The sequence below is a fragment of the Malus domestica genome, chromosome 01, assembly GCF_042453785.1.
Source record: "Malus domestica chromosome 01, GDT2T_hap1".
Taxonomy (NCBI): Eukaryota; Viridiplantae; Streptophyta; class Magnoliopsida; order Rosales; family Rosaceae; genus Malus; species Malus domestica.
The window spans coordinates 23,352,998-23,371,673 of record NC_091661.1 but is presented as its reverse complement, the minus strand read 5'-3'; the positions used below and the strand labels follow the sequence as shown (position 1 = coordinate 23,371,673).

The 18,676-nt window shown below is 37.2% G+C and overlaps 1 protein-coding gene and 1 non-coding gene across 4 annotated transcripts; both read left to right on the top strand.

Moving 5' to 3' along the window:
* Nucleotides 1-574: 574 nt before the first annotated feature.
* LOC103433471 (metal tolerance protein 11) lies at nucleotides 575-4,643 on the top strand. 3 transcript variants are annotated; one of them, XM_008371737.4, is made up of 6 exons: nucleotides 575-947; nucleotides 1,687-1,796; nucleotides 1,881-2,126; nucleotides 3,158-3,238; nucleotides 3,370-3,603; nucleotides 3,898-4,643. In XM_008371737.4, the coding sequence occupies exons 1-6, from the start codon at nucleotides 782-784 to the stop codon at nucleotides 4,243-4,245; spliced, it is 1,185 nt and encodes a 394-aa protein (XP_008369959.1). In that variant the 5' UTR covers nucleotides 575-781; the 3' UTR covers nucleotides 4,246-4,643. The 3 variants fall into 3 exon arrangements, with proteins under 3 accessions (XP_008369959.1, XP_070674774.1, XP_028956720.1); XM_070818673.1 differs by lacking the exon at nucleotides 575-947 and adding an exon at nucleotides 1,033-1,388 and having other exon boundaries at nucleotides 1,515-1,796; XM_029100887.2 differs by lacking the exon at nucleotides 575-947 and adding an exon at nucleotides 1,209-1,388.
* A 5,020-nt stretch (nucleotides 4,644-9,663) lies between these two features.
* LOC114826826 (U12 minor spliceosomal RNA) lies at nucleotides 9,664-9,817 on the top strand. The gene has a single exon (XR_003775837.1). It is a non-coding gene; the product is annotated as a U12 minor spliceosomal RNA (small nuclear RNA).
* Nucleotides 9,818-18,676: the final 8,859 nt, after the last annotated feature.

Below are 18,676 nucleotides of genomic sequence, written 5' to 3'. Positions count from 1 at the left end.
AAATAATAGCATACAAGAGGTTTTGGGGAGCAAGGGAATCCTCATTAAAAACCTCCAGAGAAGAGGGAAAAAATAGTACTTCATCAAATTACACCCTACTTACATTCAATTATCATTTGCCAAACCTACTTCCAAGAAAGGAGCAAGCCAACTTGCCTCCTCCTCCATCCATGTATGAAACGATAATACGGAATGAGTTATGATTCACAATAAATTAATAATAATGTGATTTAAATTCACATTTAATGAGAATCAAACCGTCATCTCAAAAAACTCACAAAAAAAAAAAAAACAATTTCAAAATTATTTATTATGCTTCAGATACGTCAGAGCATATTAAAAAACTTAGGAACGAAGGCCCAAATTATTGAGATATGTTAGTTAGATCTGCGTCAGCAAGTGGGCCCACGAATCCCACATATTCCCAAGTACCAACACTGACTCTGCATATTTGAATCTGGTACTGACGCGGGCCCCACCGAATTCAACATCAAATCAGAATCTGCGGCCCAAGACACTGTCTGTTTCCTTCCACCTTCGCCATAACGCCATCGTCACCGTCCACGTGGCGTCTGTATCTATCAGAACTTCCGTTTTCGTAGCTCAACTGTCCGGGCGTCCTAATATAATTTCCGTATCCCCAAAAACCCCTCGGACTCTCATCGAATTTTCAGTCCCTGCCCCTCGAATGCTCCTCTGCTCATCGTCCCACACACTCTCTCCTTTTACCTAGCCCTTTCTCTCCATCTCTTTCTCTCTCTGGCTCACCGTGACCGGGAGAATGGTGGAGCCGGTGACGCCCGACTACGACGAGGAGCGCTCGCTGTTGCAGGAGTCGAGCATTGTCGAGGGGTCGTGGCGGTTGAACTTCGACGGATTCCAGGTGTCGCCGGAGCACAAGGAGAAAAAGCATCCGCGCGGAATCCATGACTGCCTTGGGGTTTTCGGTAATTTTCGCATCTTCTCCTCCATTGTTAACGTAATGGAATATTTGATTGTGATCTTTGTATTTTGTTTTTTTTTTTATTTTATATTTTATTTTGTATGGTCTGGAATGGGAATATTAGCTGGGTGTTCTGGTCTCCGAGAAATTTTCTTTTTTGGGTTGATTAAAAATTCGGATTAATTTCTGTGGTGGGAGTTTAGTTTTCTCCTTTCTGCATATCTACATATGATTCGAAATGGAGGGTTCAATTTGCTGTATATATTTTTGTAATCGAAAAGCTCGAAGGAGAGGCTAATTAGAAAGATTGGTGGGAGAGTGATGGAGTTGAGGAGTTTAGAGTTTGTGGGGTTTACTTGAATTTTTGTATGGTGTCCCTGGTATTGCTAGATCATTGAGACTGACTGTCACAGTGTAAGTTATCATTGAGGCTGACTGTCACAGTGTAAGTTCACCTATTACCCATTTGTTTATATGTTTCGACTTTGATCATCGGACAAATAAAGCGTTTTCGGGTTCTGGGTGGGAGTTTAAGTATTTGCTAGTTCATAGTTTCATCTTCTTTGTGTAGGGGTTTCATATTTTCGGGTTGTCGTCTATGCAAAGTGGTGAAAGGGGCAGACGGATGCATGAAATGTTGTCGAATATTTGTAGATGTTCTTTATGTTAAAATGATATATTCATTTAACATATGAGGAGGTTGCATGGGTACCAAGTTAAAGTTTTCTGCTTGATTGCCTCAGGTCCGGAGGATAATGTGGCAGAGTACTACCAACAGCAGGTAGAAATGCTTGAGGGCTTTACTGAAATGGATGCCTTAGCGGAGCGTGGTTCTATTCCTGGAATGTCGAAGGTTTGATGTTGCATCATGTTTTCTGCCTTGTTCTTAGTATACTCATATTAGTCTTAAACTGATATGTAATGATTTCTGTTGCAGGAAGAACAGGAAAAGTTGGCAAAAAGCGAGACATTTGCCATCAGAATATCCAATATTGCCAACATGGTTCTCTTTGCAGCTAAAGTTTATGCATCTGTCAGAAGTGGTTCATTGGCCATCATCGCATCCACATTAGACTCATTGCTTGATCTTTTGTCCGGCTTCATCCTGTGGTTTACTGCATTCTCCATGCAAACCCGTAGCCCATATCAGTATCCTATTGGGAAGAAACGAATGCAGCCGTTGGTACGTCTCTGTACTATTCTTGACCGTAGTTATAGCCATAGTTTCAAATTGTGTTACAGTGTTTAATATACAAGTTATGCTGCCTTCAATGTTCAAAGTCATACACCACGCCCTTTCTTTGTCTTTCTGCTCTTTGTGGGGATATACATTACTGTTATATGATATCGTAGGTCTAATCACCATAGCATGGTTGCTAGGCTTCGTCGTGCAACTTGAATAGTCATGCGGCTCTCCAGTCTAGATCATTAATGATTTCGGGGTTCACCCATACATGGCGCACTTGACTGTTGAGATTGGATACAATTTCTATCCTCTCTTCTCTTTTGGGAATGAAGATTGAAGTTATTTGTATAACTTGTACATGGTAGCGCTTTTTCCCACCTTTACAAATAGCCAAACATTTATTCTTAATTCAGGTTTATGTATTCCATCTAAGAACTAACAGCAAAGTTCTAACAATCGTTCTTGATTCATGCTGCCTCTTGTCAAATGGTTCAAATCGTTCTCTATATGCTTGACCATTATCTTATTTATACCCATATGGATTTTTCATTGGCATATCTTGGCCGCTTTGCTTTCTTCCATCAGCGCTTGCAAGGATTTTATCTGCCAGTCTGTAGTGCCTTTGGAATGTGTATGTGATGAATTGTTGTCATGTGTTAGGACTTAGACGTTGATCATATATTGTAAGTGTATGTGTAACTTAAACCAGCCAACTAGCAAGTCTCACGAGCTAATCCCAGTTAAGCTCGTTTGGGTGGTTTGTCAAACAAACTGGTTATCATGTGGCTCAACAAGCCCTCTTAGCTTTACGCCAAGCAGGCTCGCTAGGTGGATGGATTGTTATGTCATAGCTTGTTTTGTTTATTTGCCAGTGTTTTGAAGACATGGAGGTAGATGGATTCTTCTACACATAGCAGTCGTTATATCTCGTTTGAATTCTTGTATGGCATTTTTTTATCATCTGTTATTGAGGTGTTGGTGAAATGCCTTTGTCATAAACAAATCTGAAGCTTGGAAAAACCATGCAGGGAATCCTTGTTTTTGCCTCTGTCATGGCAACCCTGGGACTGCAGATCATCCTGGAGTCAATGCGCACACTAGTTTCTGATGTAAGTTGTTATGTGCTGTTATTTAAGCAGATAAAGATATTTGTTCACTTGGAGGCTTGAATAAATGATGTCTTCAATCGATTGTTCAAATAAACACTCTCATGTTGACTTTGAAATTTATGTTTGACTAGGAGGATGAGTTCAGCTTGACCAAGGATCAGGAGCGATGGGTCGTGGGCATTATGCTCTCGGTGACTTTGGTAAAATTCCTTCTGATGCTTTACTGCCGCAGTTTCAAGAACGAAATTGTTAAAGCTTATGCCCAGGATCACTTCTTTGATGTTATAACTAACATCATTGGTCTCGTTGCTGTGCTCCTTGCTAATTATTTTGATGATTGGATGGACCCCGTTGGAGCCATCATTGTAAGTGGCTTCCTGCTCTCTTCATTCCTCTACCCTTCCTTCCCACAAATAACTATAGGGAAATCTTTATGTTAAGAGTGTTGAAACTTTCATATTTGGTAGAGGGATGGTAAATCTTATGAAGTACATAGCAGTCGAACAAGATATTAGATGAGAGTTTGTCAAACATTTGTTCCCAAATAACCGACGTCTCCTGGGTGTTGATTATCTTATGATTTGTGTGTTAAACTCAAATGTCAGTTGATGCTATGTCCATTATTTTGCTAATGGGGTTTTGACCTTGGATTTTTGCAGCTGGCCTTGTACACAATTCGCACATGGTCGTTGACTGTGCTGGAAAATGTGAACTCGCTAGTTGGAAAATCAGCTGCTCCCGAATATCTACAAAAATTGACATACCTTTGCTGGAACCATCACAAGGCAATACGCCATATCGATACAGTCCGGGCTTACACCTTTGGCTCTCACTACTTCGTCGAGGTTGACATTGTCCTGCCGGCTGACATGCCCTTACAAGAGGCTCATGACATAGGGGAAAACCTGCAGGAGAAGCTTGAGCTCTTGCCCGAAATTGAGCGCGCCTTTGTTCATCTGGATTTCGAGTTCAGTCACAAGCCCGAGCATGCACAATCACACTCATAGAAGTCGGAATATTTTTATTCGGAATTATTATTAGCACTCCAAAAATCTCATTCTACACTCTAAATTTTCTACATTAGGAAAGAAAAATACACTTATGAGGAGTGTAGAATGAGATTTTTAAAATGCCAATAACACTTCCCTTTCTATTTATTATTTTCTTCAACTTTGTATGCTAGAATCGATTCCGAATGGAAGGCAATATTAAACTGAAAATGTGTAGTTATTTGGTAGGCGTCAAGAACAAGTTGGGATTCTTGTAACACTGGGAAAATAGCATGCGTATGGCTGGGTCTCAAGCACCTATAAAAGCACAACCTACTAGCTGACCTTATTCCCTTTCTGTAACGGATCCTGGATTATAATGTTGGGTCGTCCTAATATAAAAGTTTTCATGTTAATTTAGACAAAAAAACATTACAAACTGCAAAGGCTAAATTTGTCTATGATGAGGTTTCATAATCTAAAAACGTTTTATGACAATTTCATTATGCGTATGAGCAAAACTAGCACATGAACCGAGAAGGAAAAGCTCAGTTTTCAGTTAGTTTTGCAAATTCGTACATAAATCACCGTTCAATCTATTTATTTTTATCTTCGCTTCACTTTGAAGTTTTAAAAATTAAGGTAAGACTTTATGTTGAGATTATTGACTGTAGAACGCCATTTGACAACATTTGGGGCCTCACTTACTTTTTGGCTTAAATATTCTACTAAATATACACTTGTTGCTCAAAAAATCGTGAATTCGTTTCCAAATACATTATAAAGATTTGGGTCAATTTCAGTTTACATGAAGTTTCTTGGTTTTTAATGTTTCATACATCAAATTTTTTTCATCCTTGTCTGAGCATGCAAAACGAGGCGGGATATGTTGCACAAATCGAGGCCAGCACTGCAAACGAAAAATGAGGCTGGCTCTGTGTATGCCAAAACGACGCAAGCTCTGTGGACGCAAAAATGAGCGGGCTTCTGGCATGCAAAACGATGCGAACACCTCATATGCAGGACAAGGTGAACCCAGACACACAAGATGAGGCGGCGCTCACGCACTCACGCACGCAAAACGATGCGAACTCCCGGATGCTCAAAAAATAATTCGGACTTCACACACAGAAAAATATGTTTTGAAGAATATAATAGTTTGTTGTAGTGGTAAGAAAAAAAAACAAAACTAACAAAAAATTACAAAAATAGTTCAAATTTTTGGGATGCCAGAAAGTCACTGGCACCCCCCAAGAATTTGAATCTTTTGTTAATTTTCTTTTTGTTTCTTGCACCCTCTTTGCTCCCACTTCTCATTGTACGCTCTATAAGTGTTGTGCGTCCTCCAATCAACATTTTTGAGCCATTTCCTTGAAATTGTTTTTGTGCATCGAACCTCCTTCCTCAAGCCTCCTTTATCCAACCGTTGAATGCTAAATTGGAGAAATTTTTAATTATGATAGGAACACAGGGTTTTATGTAAGTGTGAAAAATTATATTTTTCAAGTTATTAACTTTTTGACACACATATCTCATTATTTATGTAATGACACATATTATATCATCCTGTGTGACAGTCACACTGAAAAATCTCTCGTCAAATTGCTTTGGAATTTTAACAGGGTAATGATATGCTCTCTTTTCAAAAGAGATAAAGATGGTTCGGGACCTTCCCTATTTTTCTTGCCCAACGAAGTTGTTTGGCAGAATTTTTAGGTAGCCTTTTGTATGGCTGGCATTCGATCCGCAATAAGTAATTGATATTAAAAAAAACACTTCAATTCGCCAAAAAAAAAAAAAAAATCAACCAAAATATAGTTACATCTCCATCCCCGATCTCACTGAAAACGTCAAACAATCTTACTAGATCATGGACAACTCCAAAATTGTTGCTAGTGGATTTCTTCAACAACTCCGTCCAACCCACTAGAAACGGAAAATCCATGAGAAGAGTTGGTTGTGCATTTACACCTAAAAATAGCGACGTAATCATATAAATGCGCTTCATTACAAAAAAAAAATCTACATTTAAAGACAAAAAACGATAAATAGTTAATCTAACGTATATGTACAAAGAAAAATATCACGTGAAATTAAATACTTACCATCAAGGAGAAAGTATGTCTCATCACACAGAATGACTCCACGTTTGAAATACCGATTTTGTAGTTTGCTATGCTTTTCTTGACATTTTCTATTGAAAAGTGTAGGTGCACTAATAAAGTAGCACCTAGGTATCAATCCCTTGGATACTCTCCAAGAGAGGAAGAAAAACACCTTGGGCTTTACATGTTTGGTCCAATTGAAAATAATATATATATATACTCTCTCCAAGAGAGGAAGAAAAACACTTTGGGCTTTACATGTTTGGTCCAAGTGAAAATAATATATATATATATATATATATATATATATATATATATATATATATAAGAGGTATGCCCTAACATAAGGTAACAACTGTGGACTATCTACACATATTTCACGTGGCGCTACCTCAAACTTTTCCTTGAGCAACTTGAATTTTATACTTCTCCCTTTAACTACAAAATCCTCTCCTAAATAGTTGAGAGACATATATTGTCCACCATAATCAATTCCAGAAACAGCTTTGCCATCAACTGGAAACCCAGCGATGTACAAAACATCTTCCAGGGTCAACACTAACTTGCACCCTCTAGGAAGCACGAAACATCAGTTTTTAATAGGGAACTTTAACGAAAAACTCCCGGTATTGTTCACTTTAACGAAAAACCACATTTTTACACTAATGAAGCAGAACAACAGAGTACTCTCTTATATTTCCAAGTCCTATGATTTATGTATCCTTTTTTATCTTTGCTTCGGCTTCGTGCAGGTTCCTTTTCTAGGTCAGCTGTGAATCATGAAACTGGAGCAAAAACTGGTTTACTTCCATGTTATAGCATTTGTCCTATTCATTTAGGAATGGAATCTTCTGCAGTCAAAGTTAATATCCTCAAAACATGTATCCGTATTACCTGCAATTTGAGTTTATGCATAAAGGTCGTACCTGTGCACAAGGCTCCCGCTTTACGCAGGGTCTGGGAGAGGTGAAGGTCTGCAATTTGAGTTTATGCATATTCATGGAAATTAAAAGTTCCATTCTGGCTAGTGGAGAGCAAAGAAAATGACACTATTGCTATCATTGACATGTCCATGTACTACATGTAAATGAAGTGGATTTCTTGTTTTCTATTTGTGGATTCTGCTTCTCTGACCGTGCGCTGATATTTCGAGATAATTGAACTGGTTACTACTCAGACAACAACTCTTTTCTATCGAAATTCAGGTGGACTACGAGGAGGCTATATTTTTATGGGGTGTAGATAGGAAAGATTTTCTTCTTTGGACCATTACTGCACTACAACATTGTTCCTTGGCATTGAGATTGGCGTCCTTATTGGGGTGAGTAGTTGAAGCAATGTTATTTTTGGGAGACCTTGTTCGAACTTTTACCCAAAAGAATCCGTATTTTCATATAGAAAGGCTGATTAGGGCATAAGAACTGTCATTTGTTGTGCTAAATACAACTTTGTCATGATAAGAATCCAATGTTGCCTCGGTACCTCAATCTCAGACGACAATTAATCTTATATGCATGCAAGACAAGTTTTCAAATTTAGTTCGCATTAGCTTGACATGTATATCGTTGTTGTGTTCTTATTAGCTCAACCTTCTGTGGCAATAAATTCCAAAGTAAATTTCATATAGATCATTGAATTTCCGGATGATCTCTCTCTCTCTCTCTCTCTCTGTTTCCTTTTTCAATTCATATAGTTTTAATGTGCTTGTGTGATTGCAGGCTGGTGTTTTGCTTTGCATTTGTCATCCATGAATCAGCAAACCCGCATATTGGTAAGTGCAATTTCAATTTATCCTAAAATTATGTGCACATTGTAGACATGTATAAGGATCGATAACAACTAAACCAATACGACAGTGCTTGCAACAATAATTAAAACCATGCATGATCATATTAAATGCAGTACACACATGATTAGTGTTCATGACAGTATAAGGAATATATTTACTTGGAGTGGAAGACAGTGAAGCCATGATCTTGTCTTCTCTTCTCTTGGATTCAGAAATAGTATCTCAATACTCTCAATAGGACTGGTATTCGATATGAGAACAAGTAGTACCCGATAAGAGAGACCAAAATCGACTTTATATGCTGCAACTGCATCTCCCTATCAGAGATGCAGTTGCTGTCAGTTTGTGTAGGTTACAACTGCCTTTTATTTGAATTGATAACCACCTTTAGTTTTCCCTCTAATATAGAATTAATCCGGTGTAATCCATATAATCGAGTCCTTACATAATACAAGCCTTTCACTTGTATATTTGCACCGTGGTTTAAATGACACTCACATATAAGTCATCCTTACACACATAAGTAGATGCACCTTGTTCATAGCTTCCTGAATTATGTGTTTAATTTGGTTCATGTTTCAACTTTCAATGATTCTAGTAATGAAGTTCAGTCTGTTCTCTTATTCTTTTCTTATTCTTTTCTTATTCTTTTCTCTAGTTTTCATCATCATCGTCATCTCTGCTAAAGGAGACGCGTAAAACAGCAGACCCTTCGTCTGAAGGGAGACTGAGTTCCTTCCATACATTGCTCGGGCAATGAGCAGAGGATTCATCGGTGTCCGAACTGCAGTCTGGCACCCAGATTGATCCCCAGTTGGAGCCGCTATTGTCATGAAAATCTTCTTGATATTGATGGCATGTAATATGTGATGCCTAAATTTTTGCTAGGCAGCTTTGTATTCAATCACATCAATCCCATTCTTTTAGCTGTTCAGGGTTTTGATTATTTCATGTAATTAGGCTCCTTTGTAGTTGTAAAATGTAATACACGAGCTTCCTTGAAAAAGCCAAATTGTAAGTAATGTACTTTGAATAAATGTAGAGAAACAAATGTTTACGTCACGTTCGATGTTATGAAGGCGTTGTTCTTCAATCGATCTAACTTCACCAGTACGTGCTCTTCTGATTTCTGTTTCTTGCTACCAGTACCGATATGGTTTCAGTGGTTCAATAAATCATGGAGGTGGAATGGCTTCCCACAAGACTTTTGTCTTTGCTGAATCTTGCGTGTCATCCGTTTATACACATAGATGAGTTACGTGATGAGAGATGTAGATGCACGGGTATAACCGATGAGAACAGAATCACTCCATGTATTTCTCAAAATATAGAAATGGATTCACCTATACATCGACACCAAGGAATCTAAAAATCGAACTGCCTAGAACGCTTCTTCTAAAAGTTAGAACTAGTTTTGGAAGCCTACAGGAAGAAGAGAAGGCAAACTTTCTTTTATAAACTATTTGTCCCACATCGGTCATTTAATACAAACTCGGTCCAAGTGGGGATGCATAAAACAAAGCTGGGTTGCTAGGTTGAAACTTGCCTTAAACTAATGAGTAAGGAAAACAAAGCGAGCGGTGAGAGCCGTTCGCCGCGCAAAGCACTTTAGTGCGCAAGAATTTATGGAGGGGTTATAGGCTGGCCGAGTGTTGACGCTGTTACTTTGCAGAACTCACTCGTGCGGGCCTCCCTATTACCCTCACCAAGCACAGTGTCAATCTAAAAATTAAATAATTAAAGTGTTATTTGTATATTAAAATCAATTAAGCAAAAGTAGAACAAAATTAAATAAAAATGTGCGCGCCAAAAAAGCTATTGAAAAACTTTAGGTCTTCATTTGATCTAATTTAGCAAATCTAAAGCACTTCTTACAATTTATTTTTTGTTGTAGAGGTGCATGTTATTATGGACTCTTTCATGTATAGACAAAGTCAAGAAAAGTGGGTCTCCACTCATTCAATTTCAAGGATTTCTACCAAATTCTCATAAGCAGCACGTCACAAGCAGTAAAAGAGAAGATACACAATCTATTGTCTCCATTGCTTTGTAATTTCAATTAGATAATGAGATAGACTACTGCTACTATCCTGAGGATGTATTTGTCGAAACCCGTAAATATTATGACACACCCCGACCGAAGTCGAGACGTGTTGGCCGTCACGTGAGCGTGACGTAGCCTTGTGCGCAAAGCGGAAGCGATAAAGAATAAGGAAAAACGAACAATTTGAAACCAAGCAACTAGCAATTCCAGTTAAGAAAGGATGCTAGTGAGGGTCTAAGTGTATAATTACACTTTCAGAGCAATAAGAAGATCTAGTTGCAGTCAAGTAGGACAATTACTAAGATACAACACCCTAAGGTAAATCCTACTTTTCAGATTCTGTTAGAACACCGTTGAATTCCTCGTGGCCACCAAACTCTGCTACCTAAAACTTGGAGGGGCGAAAAACAAAGTTGAGTGGGTCAGTAAAACACATTTACACAAAAACCTTATTTTCCTTTGAATATACTAACCCCTCGCCGTAAAACAAGTATATAGATATTTTCCTAGAAAATAGAATACATAAATATGTATATATCTCAAATCATGCTCAAAAATCAAGATTCATATTTGTATGTATGTCATACCTATATATAACAGAATAAGCAATTCAGGTAAGAATAGTTTCATACAAATATAACATGTTAGCCGGAACCCCTGTGGTAGTCTGTACGGCTGAATTCATAGCTCAAGAGTCAATCTAACCGGAGTCACTACAATGACCTATACGGCAATATACTGCACAAGAGTCGGAACCAAATGCAAAGGTCTGTACGACGATAATGGGTGTAATATAATTATGCTCAATACTACTCTCACATAATAGCAGGGCGATTAATTGCTAGTCACCTACGAGTCGAAACCATAAATAAGGTCTGTACGACAAGACTGTGCACCTAAATTGGATCCAATGTGAGCATATGGTGCAGGAGGTGACATAATAAACAGGCATGTGTCATGTCTTTGGCTATATCACAATCACCCTAAGTGCAGTTTTATGAGCTCAACAATATTCAATCACATATCACATCATCGACAATTCACATAACCAAACATAACTTACCTGAGCTTACCTGAACCTCCACAGCACCATGCAGCAATATGCATAATTATGATAATGCATATACTAAAATAAAATATAGGCATAGCATGGCATTTAAATCACATTTCCTAAATACGTTTTCTGGGAAAAAAACGTCAAGTATATATATATATACTGAAAATAACTGCTCACTCAATGAAATGAAGTCGGGTCGTAACCCCCATGCCTAGCCTGGCTACGCTAGTCCTCTGGATAGGTCTCGCCTATAGGAGAAGCAACTATATAAACGTCACTTTAATGCACATATACCAAACTATGTAATAACTTCTCATACATAGCTCAAATTGGGTATATGAATATACCACAGTGACCTACACAACGTCACAATCACCCATGAATTTTTAAAATACTTTTCTGACCCCGCACGCGAGGCCACGCGCAGGGAATCCTGACGGATTCTCTAACCCCGTTAGGAATATTCCGTTAAAAGCTAATGGATTCTGTTAAGTTTACCTGACGGCGTCAGAATATTCCGTCAACTCTGACGGAATATTCGCTCGTCTTCTCCGAATGCTCGCCGGACTCCTCGTCGTCGCCGGAAAACTGGGAAATAGAAAAACCTTCATATCTCAGCCAATTCAACACCATTTTCCATGAAATTTTCACCAATATGAAGCCCTAATCATGAAGAACACAACCTTACCAATTTGAAGCTCCAAAAGTCACAGGATCTCGCCGGAGAAATTCCACGAAATCCGGCCAAGCTTGAAACTCACGATCCCGAAGTCCAAAACACATCAACAAACTACTCCGAGCTTCTTGGAGACGTCTAGAAGCTCCCTATGATCTCCAAAATCACTGAAACCTTCGTTTTTACGTGTGCATGAACAATGCACATTTTTGGGTTCTCGGTTCTCGGGGAAAATGAAGGTTCTAATCCTAGAGAATAGTACCATTCAACTCGTAAGGTTACAAGGAACAAGATGGTGACCTTGAATCCCTCGATCTGTGAAGATTTGGCTTGGTTTAGGTGTGGTCCGTACGAAAAAGGAAGAGAGAGAGTCTGAGAGAAAGGGCATAGGAGTGAAAGAGAGAGAAAGTGGTACTTTTGTGTGTGTGTGGTTTACAACAACCAACCAATCACCACTAATTTCCTTTAGTTCCAATTGGTCCAAAAAACTTAGGAATTTAACATATTAGTCCACTTCTAATAGCATGTCACACACAACACATCTCAACGCCTAAGGGCATTTTAGTCTTTTCACACCGTCGATAATTAAATAATATACTTCTCCGGGATGGGCTGTGACAATTATGTCTTATTTACTTTATGTTCCTCAATTTCACAACATTATAAGTATTTTTTTCATTCTTGAAAATTTCGAAAATAGATAATATATGAATATTCTTATTGTTGACACATCTTTCGTTTAGGTGTTTACATATGAGCCCTTAACAAAATTACACTAGCTAAAGAACACTTCAAAATAGTTTGACAAAGCATCATTCTTGCTTTACAATGGAAGACTGGCGCCACAAGTAAAACATGACAAGTGGATGGTGGAGGGGTTTCTATCTACAATTGAGCTCTTGAATTGTTTATATATGAACCCTATGATTGTTAGGGTTTTTTTCTTTCCTAATTTACTACTTCGGTTACTTACAATGAAAGAATGCCCACGTTGAAACTCAATTTCAACAAGGTATCATTATCAGTGTTGGCTTGGTGAGGGTGTTCCGGCATAGTTAGAGTTTTACTTTAGAATTTGCCGTAGCCGGTCTCTTGTTTGGGACTCTTTACTGTAATTTTCTTATGTTGGGATGTAGTTTGACTTGTTATTTTGGGCTACCTTTCTATTGGGCTTTTCTTACTTTGTAATAGTCATCTTTTATTTTTTTTGAACAAACAATATTATTTATACTAAAGAGATGGACGAGTGGGCTAAGTTTCACAATAGCTAGCAATAATATGGTTCAAATTCGTTTTTAGTGATAATCGAACTTAAGATCTCTCACTTACAAATAAAGAGGAATATCACTAGACCATAATACTAAATGGCTAGCCGTCTTCATCATTGAATTTTGTAATTAATAGCCATCAAATCCAAATCTTTAATTTTCTTTAATTTTCCTCCGTCCAAAGGCAAAGGATGCTAAAACTGCACACGTACCTCCTCAAAATGTCTTGCAACAGCTAAAGCTTTCAACCCCGCATCCTGACCTTTTCTTGTAATTCACGAGGATGGAAATTTAGTTGGCAGAAAAATCATGTGCCGTTAGAAATCAAAGATCAAACGTCCAATCATGCATCCTGCTAAAGTCCACAATAATTTTGTTTCTTCCTCAAAAGTCTACTGAGTTACTATTTGTTGTTTGAGACGAGAAGTAAAGAGGCAGTTGATTTGATCGGCAAGTGAGCTCTCAAGTGATTTGATCGACTACGTACGTACTTGACAGTGTTGAAACTGAGCTATGCATGCACCTGTTGAACTAACCTTCATTTTCAGTTTCACCCTCTGTGATTTGAGCACGCAGAAGATGAAATATGGTCCTCCTTTTTTGGTCCTCGTAAACGATATGGTCCGCTAAAACTAGTACTTTAATTGGTCATTTCCTTCTGAACAGTGGAAAGTGATTTCAGCATACTTCTTACTTTCTATTAGGATGATTAATGGGTACTCATTTAGTTAAATAGAGGACTATTTAAGTATAGATATGTGTTATTTGTGGCGGGGAGTGATGGTGTTTTTGCTTGTGACGATGATGATAGGATATGGAGTATCCATGAGCATCCATTGACCATCCTTACTTTCTATATATGTACTTTGTTTATTTGTCCATCTTTTGATAATTAAAAGAGAATCAGAAGACACAAAATAACACGTAGTGCAAAAAAAAAAAGTGTGCAAAAAGCATTCCTTTACATGATCTCTCATGATCTCTGATGAATTTTTGGTAATTGTTTATGTTGCAGAACGTACAAAAAGAAAGAGTAAAGTTTAACTAGGCAATTGAATTAACTACAAACATGATATGAGCTCTTTGGATGAAAAGGTGCTCAGCACCCTTATAGGGTGTGGGAGGAAACATGTTTGTAGTCTTACTGACTGTACTGAAGATACACCCTTAATTGATGAGTGATATGATTTTTACCACCTGCAAAAGTAGAGATAAAAATATTTACAAATAAGAGTACAAGGATATCGTAGTATAGCAGCTCAAGCAAGATCGTTTTCTACAAGGATTGAATTAAACTAATTCTTAATTAATTATTTGAACAAGATTTTGGAAAAGGTTGATTTTGTGACTTAAAATATTAAAAACGAATTTAAAATAAAGACAATTAAATAAATCAACTAGAAACCAATTTAAAGAAAATCAATTTGTAAAAGCCCTAGGGTTCAACTGTCACCTTAACAATCATACGTAATTCTTCCAATTACTTATGAATTACCTATGCATATTTCGAAGGTTAGGTTTTCCTAATATATATTTTACTTTGAACCTCCAACATACAACGTATATCTAACATGCAACCCGTCAGGACGTTCGCATCAAATGTGAACATGAGACACTCATTATGCTTTATGAAAACCCTTTGAAAAACCATGCAACCCTTAAGACGTGATGTTCATCTTAAGTGAAATTACAATTATTAACCATAAGAAGCTAGCCCCAATTTCAGGGAACCTTCCGACTAAAATTGCATCAAATTACTTTTCTAAATATCCTAATGGTCGCGAATCACTAAGACACTTAGATAGTTTAAAATGGTGATTAATAATTCAAAACATGCATGCATTATATCATAAGTAAATTTGAAAGAAATTACATATTCTTGCTAAGGCTCAAGGCTTCGCCCTAGCAAAAGAAACTAGTTACGAAAAATCATAAAACAAATTATTATTGAGAATAAGGATAGAAAACACCTAAAAAATAAACTTGAAAAACCCTATAAATTGTGTGTGCGTTCTCCTCCTCTTTTCTCCTTCTCTGATGGCTAAAAAGCCTTATTTATACTAATCCAAATTAAAACCCTCATAGAAAAGGTTTTCTAAAAAACTAGAAAATAAAATAATAAAAGGATAACTAGGAATTACATTCCTATTCTGACTAGGAAATCTGTCCATCAAAGAGATAGCCACGTTTCTGGACCTTCAGGGCTTCAAAACAGGCCCAAAACGACTCGAATTAAAGATTAGGACCTCCTCTTTAAGTTCCAAGAAGAGCCCAAGTCCAAAATCCATCATCTTCCAGCCCAAAAGTCGCAAATAAGCTCTGCAGCCCAATCAGCCAGCACTGCACGCTGGGCATAAATTAATTCGCCACGATCTGATGCTTCGAGATAAAATTATAAAATTTTGATACAACCTTCTTGATAGATTCACGAACCCGTTCCAATTGGAATCACTCAAATTCCACCGTTTGATTATTTTTTGCTCAAAACAAGCTTGCATGTCCTACATTAAAAACACATAGCAAAGCATCAAAATCTCACCAAAATAATAACCAAAATATACCAAGAATAGGAAATAATATATAGTATAAAATCGACCCATCAATGAGCGTTACTTTTTTTTTCTTTTTTTTTTTAATATAGCATTACTGAATTAGTTTACTTAGTTTCTACATGTAAGGTGGCATTTTCTGTTTACTTAGCTTGCAAATACTCATTAATGTTATAAAAATAAAAATTGTTATGTGCATGTTAAATTGTAATTTATCTCCAAAAAGAATGACTCATGATTAGCGCTAAGAATATTTCTTTGATTTTTTATTTGATATGCATTTGCCCAAATTGCTCTTAATTTTTTGTTTATGTTGTTTTGTGTTAGCTTTTATTTGTTTAAGCCTCGGGGAGACTTTTGTAGTTGCTTTTTGTTGCTTTGGGATTAGATTACATTGGGTCGAGTCACAGATTCACTTCACAATTCTAATATTGGTAATTCTACATACACCCAAAAGTTCTCTCCAAACACCAACTATTGACTATAGAAGTTGATAGCTCTGTTGATATGTATGAGCAAGGCACTTAATCAACTGGCTCGATTATTGGTCCTTGCTCATTATTGAAATACTGCAGGTGTGCTTTGGGCCATCTGCTCCGTATATTTTGAACAATGAGTACATCACATACATAAATCGCATCCGGATTCTCTTTGTGAGGATCCTGTGAATCCATAAATCGTATATCGTGCGGTCAGTTTTTGTCATGTATTGTTTGTGTTCAATTTTAAATAATAAAATTTAAAATGATTTTTGACCGTACGATATACGATAAATGGACATGATTTACAGATCTCTTAGTTCCTCACAAAGAGGATCCGGAGAGGACCCTCATCCATGTAAATCATACAGTTGGCTGGACCATGTGTACTATTAATGAGAAAGATCAATCCACCATAAGTCAACATTCTAAGATGTTTGGTGTTAGCGAGATTTTCGCGTATCCACAAATCTCTCCGTAATTTTCAAGATATATTGTGTCAAAAATGAAAAGTTGTGTCACTAAATACTACGGTTTGGTGGTATTCTTCTGTACTTGGAAGTGAGAAGTCTTAGGTTCGGCCATTTAAGGCCGAACATACCCTTAAAACTTAAGAACTGTTGTCAACCTACTAAACATCATTAAAACACTAAAAGTCGCCATTAGTACCTAGCTAACTACGTACTGATTTCTTGTACCAGTCAGTGTTCAGCTGGTAACATTATGCATGAGCAATGTACTGTCTTCAATGGGTGAGTAGGAGATAAGGATAAATCCATTGATCATATAGCTAGGCCTTAGAGTCTAGTGGTGGAGACTGGATAGTTGGAAGGCAGTGATAAGGCTGAAGGTACGTAATAGTTATCGAATAGTTTAGAGAAGGGTAGGGCCTAGCTGATAAATAAATAAATTGAGGCCGTTCTTGTGTGTTTTTATAAAAATAAAAGTAAAGGAGAAAAACCCTTCGAACCATGAATTGTTGCTGCTAAACAAAAGCATCCAAATTTCAAGTCCAGTACTACTCTTATATAGATATGATGAATACTTGTCTCATATCTCTGCAATTAAGGAAGGAGCTAGGAGCTTTCTGCAGCCTAAGAATATACGGTGTACTACATGTATGTATGTATGTATGTATGCACTGAATTAGTTTCATTTATTGGTGCATGCAAAAGAAAGATGCATGGCTATTAAATATTCATACATATTTTTCAATGGGAGCTGCAAATTCTCGTTTGATTCATCTGATTTGATCGACTTTTATGTTTGCAAAAAACATAATGATATAGTGAACCAAAAGACGTACATCGTCAGAAAAAGAAAGCAGCCCCCAAAAGTTAAAGATTCTAAAATTGTTTTGGTGACCTCCACAAGTTTTGTGCTCTTTCTCTGTAAATTAAGCAAGACAAGACAGCGGATCTTTACATGTTCATCACTATTAGCATTTAGCTCGATAGTGCTGTCGAAGAGTAAATTCTTCGTCCGAAATTAAATTCCACTAAACTAATATAGTTAGTTGATAAAAAATAAACTCCATATTTAAGACATTGGATGTTATATCTTACCAGGTTGATATTATTATGGTTATAGATCCACCAATCAGCAGATGCCAGGTCTTGTTATGGGCAAAGTTTGTAGCATAGCAAGCACTGAAAAATCATGAGAAGTAGACATATATACAATTATCAAGATCGATAGAGAGTCCATTGGTTTATTGTTAATGAATCAATTATCGACCTAAGCTTAACCAACTAATAGCCAAGTATGGGTAAAGTAGTGAGATATTTCAACGCGCCCTTCATGTGATTGTGTCACACATGAAAGATCCACTTCCAACAACACCGATATTGTTCTAATTTGTTATTTACCACATACACAATCTGTCAGGTGTAAGGTTTTATCACAAAATGCCTCGATATTAGTTGTAGTAGAGTTATAATATTTAAACTCTTATTTTCTCAAAAATATGATCGATGTGGGATATTTCAATAATAACTTTTTACGGTACTCTTCAACAACAATCAAATTCACAAGGCAAACCAAACCCTCATTCATATATGATATATATGATCTCATGGAAGAAATTGAGAAATTTTCCTTTTAGGGCTGCCAAAGCCAAGCCAATGAAGATCGATTATTGCCATCTTCATCACTGATCTGTGTTAAAAAGTTGCTAATATGCCTTGTGGCTTTGTCTGTTTGGAAGAGATTTGACTAGGTTGGGACCCACTGATCACGTGGAAGGGTTGCCTAAATGCCACTGGGGAACAAACAACTGCAGAAAAGGAGGGTTAGAAGACAAAGAAATGGTCATTTACAAATCTCCTCTAATCGCCTCTCCACCAATTATAATCCATCTCCCACGTGGGACTCCTCCATTCCCGAACCCACTAATGCTTTGTAGTTTGGCATCCTTTGCTCTCTTTTTTTAACCCAGTTTTTTTTTCATTTGATCTCTATATATATCTCTCTCTCCCGATCA

What these genes read in the sequence shown, in the direction of transcription:
- LOC103433471 (XM_008371737.4), top strand. Translation starts at nt 782, where the DNA reads ATGGTGGAGCCGGTGACGCCCGACTACGACGAGGAGCGCTCGCTGTTG. An exon ending in CTATTCCTGGAATGTCGAAG is followed by an intron (nt 1,797 to 1,880) that starts GTTTGATGTTGC and finishes TTTCTGTTGCAG; the next exon opens with GAAGAACAGGAAAAGTTGGC. An exon ending in TGCGCACACTAGTTTCTGAT is followed by an intron (nt 3,239 to 3,369) that starts GTAAGTTGTTAT and finishes ATGTTTGACTAG; the next exon opens with GAGGATGAGTTCAGCTTGAC.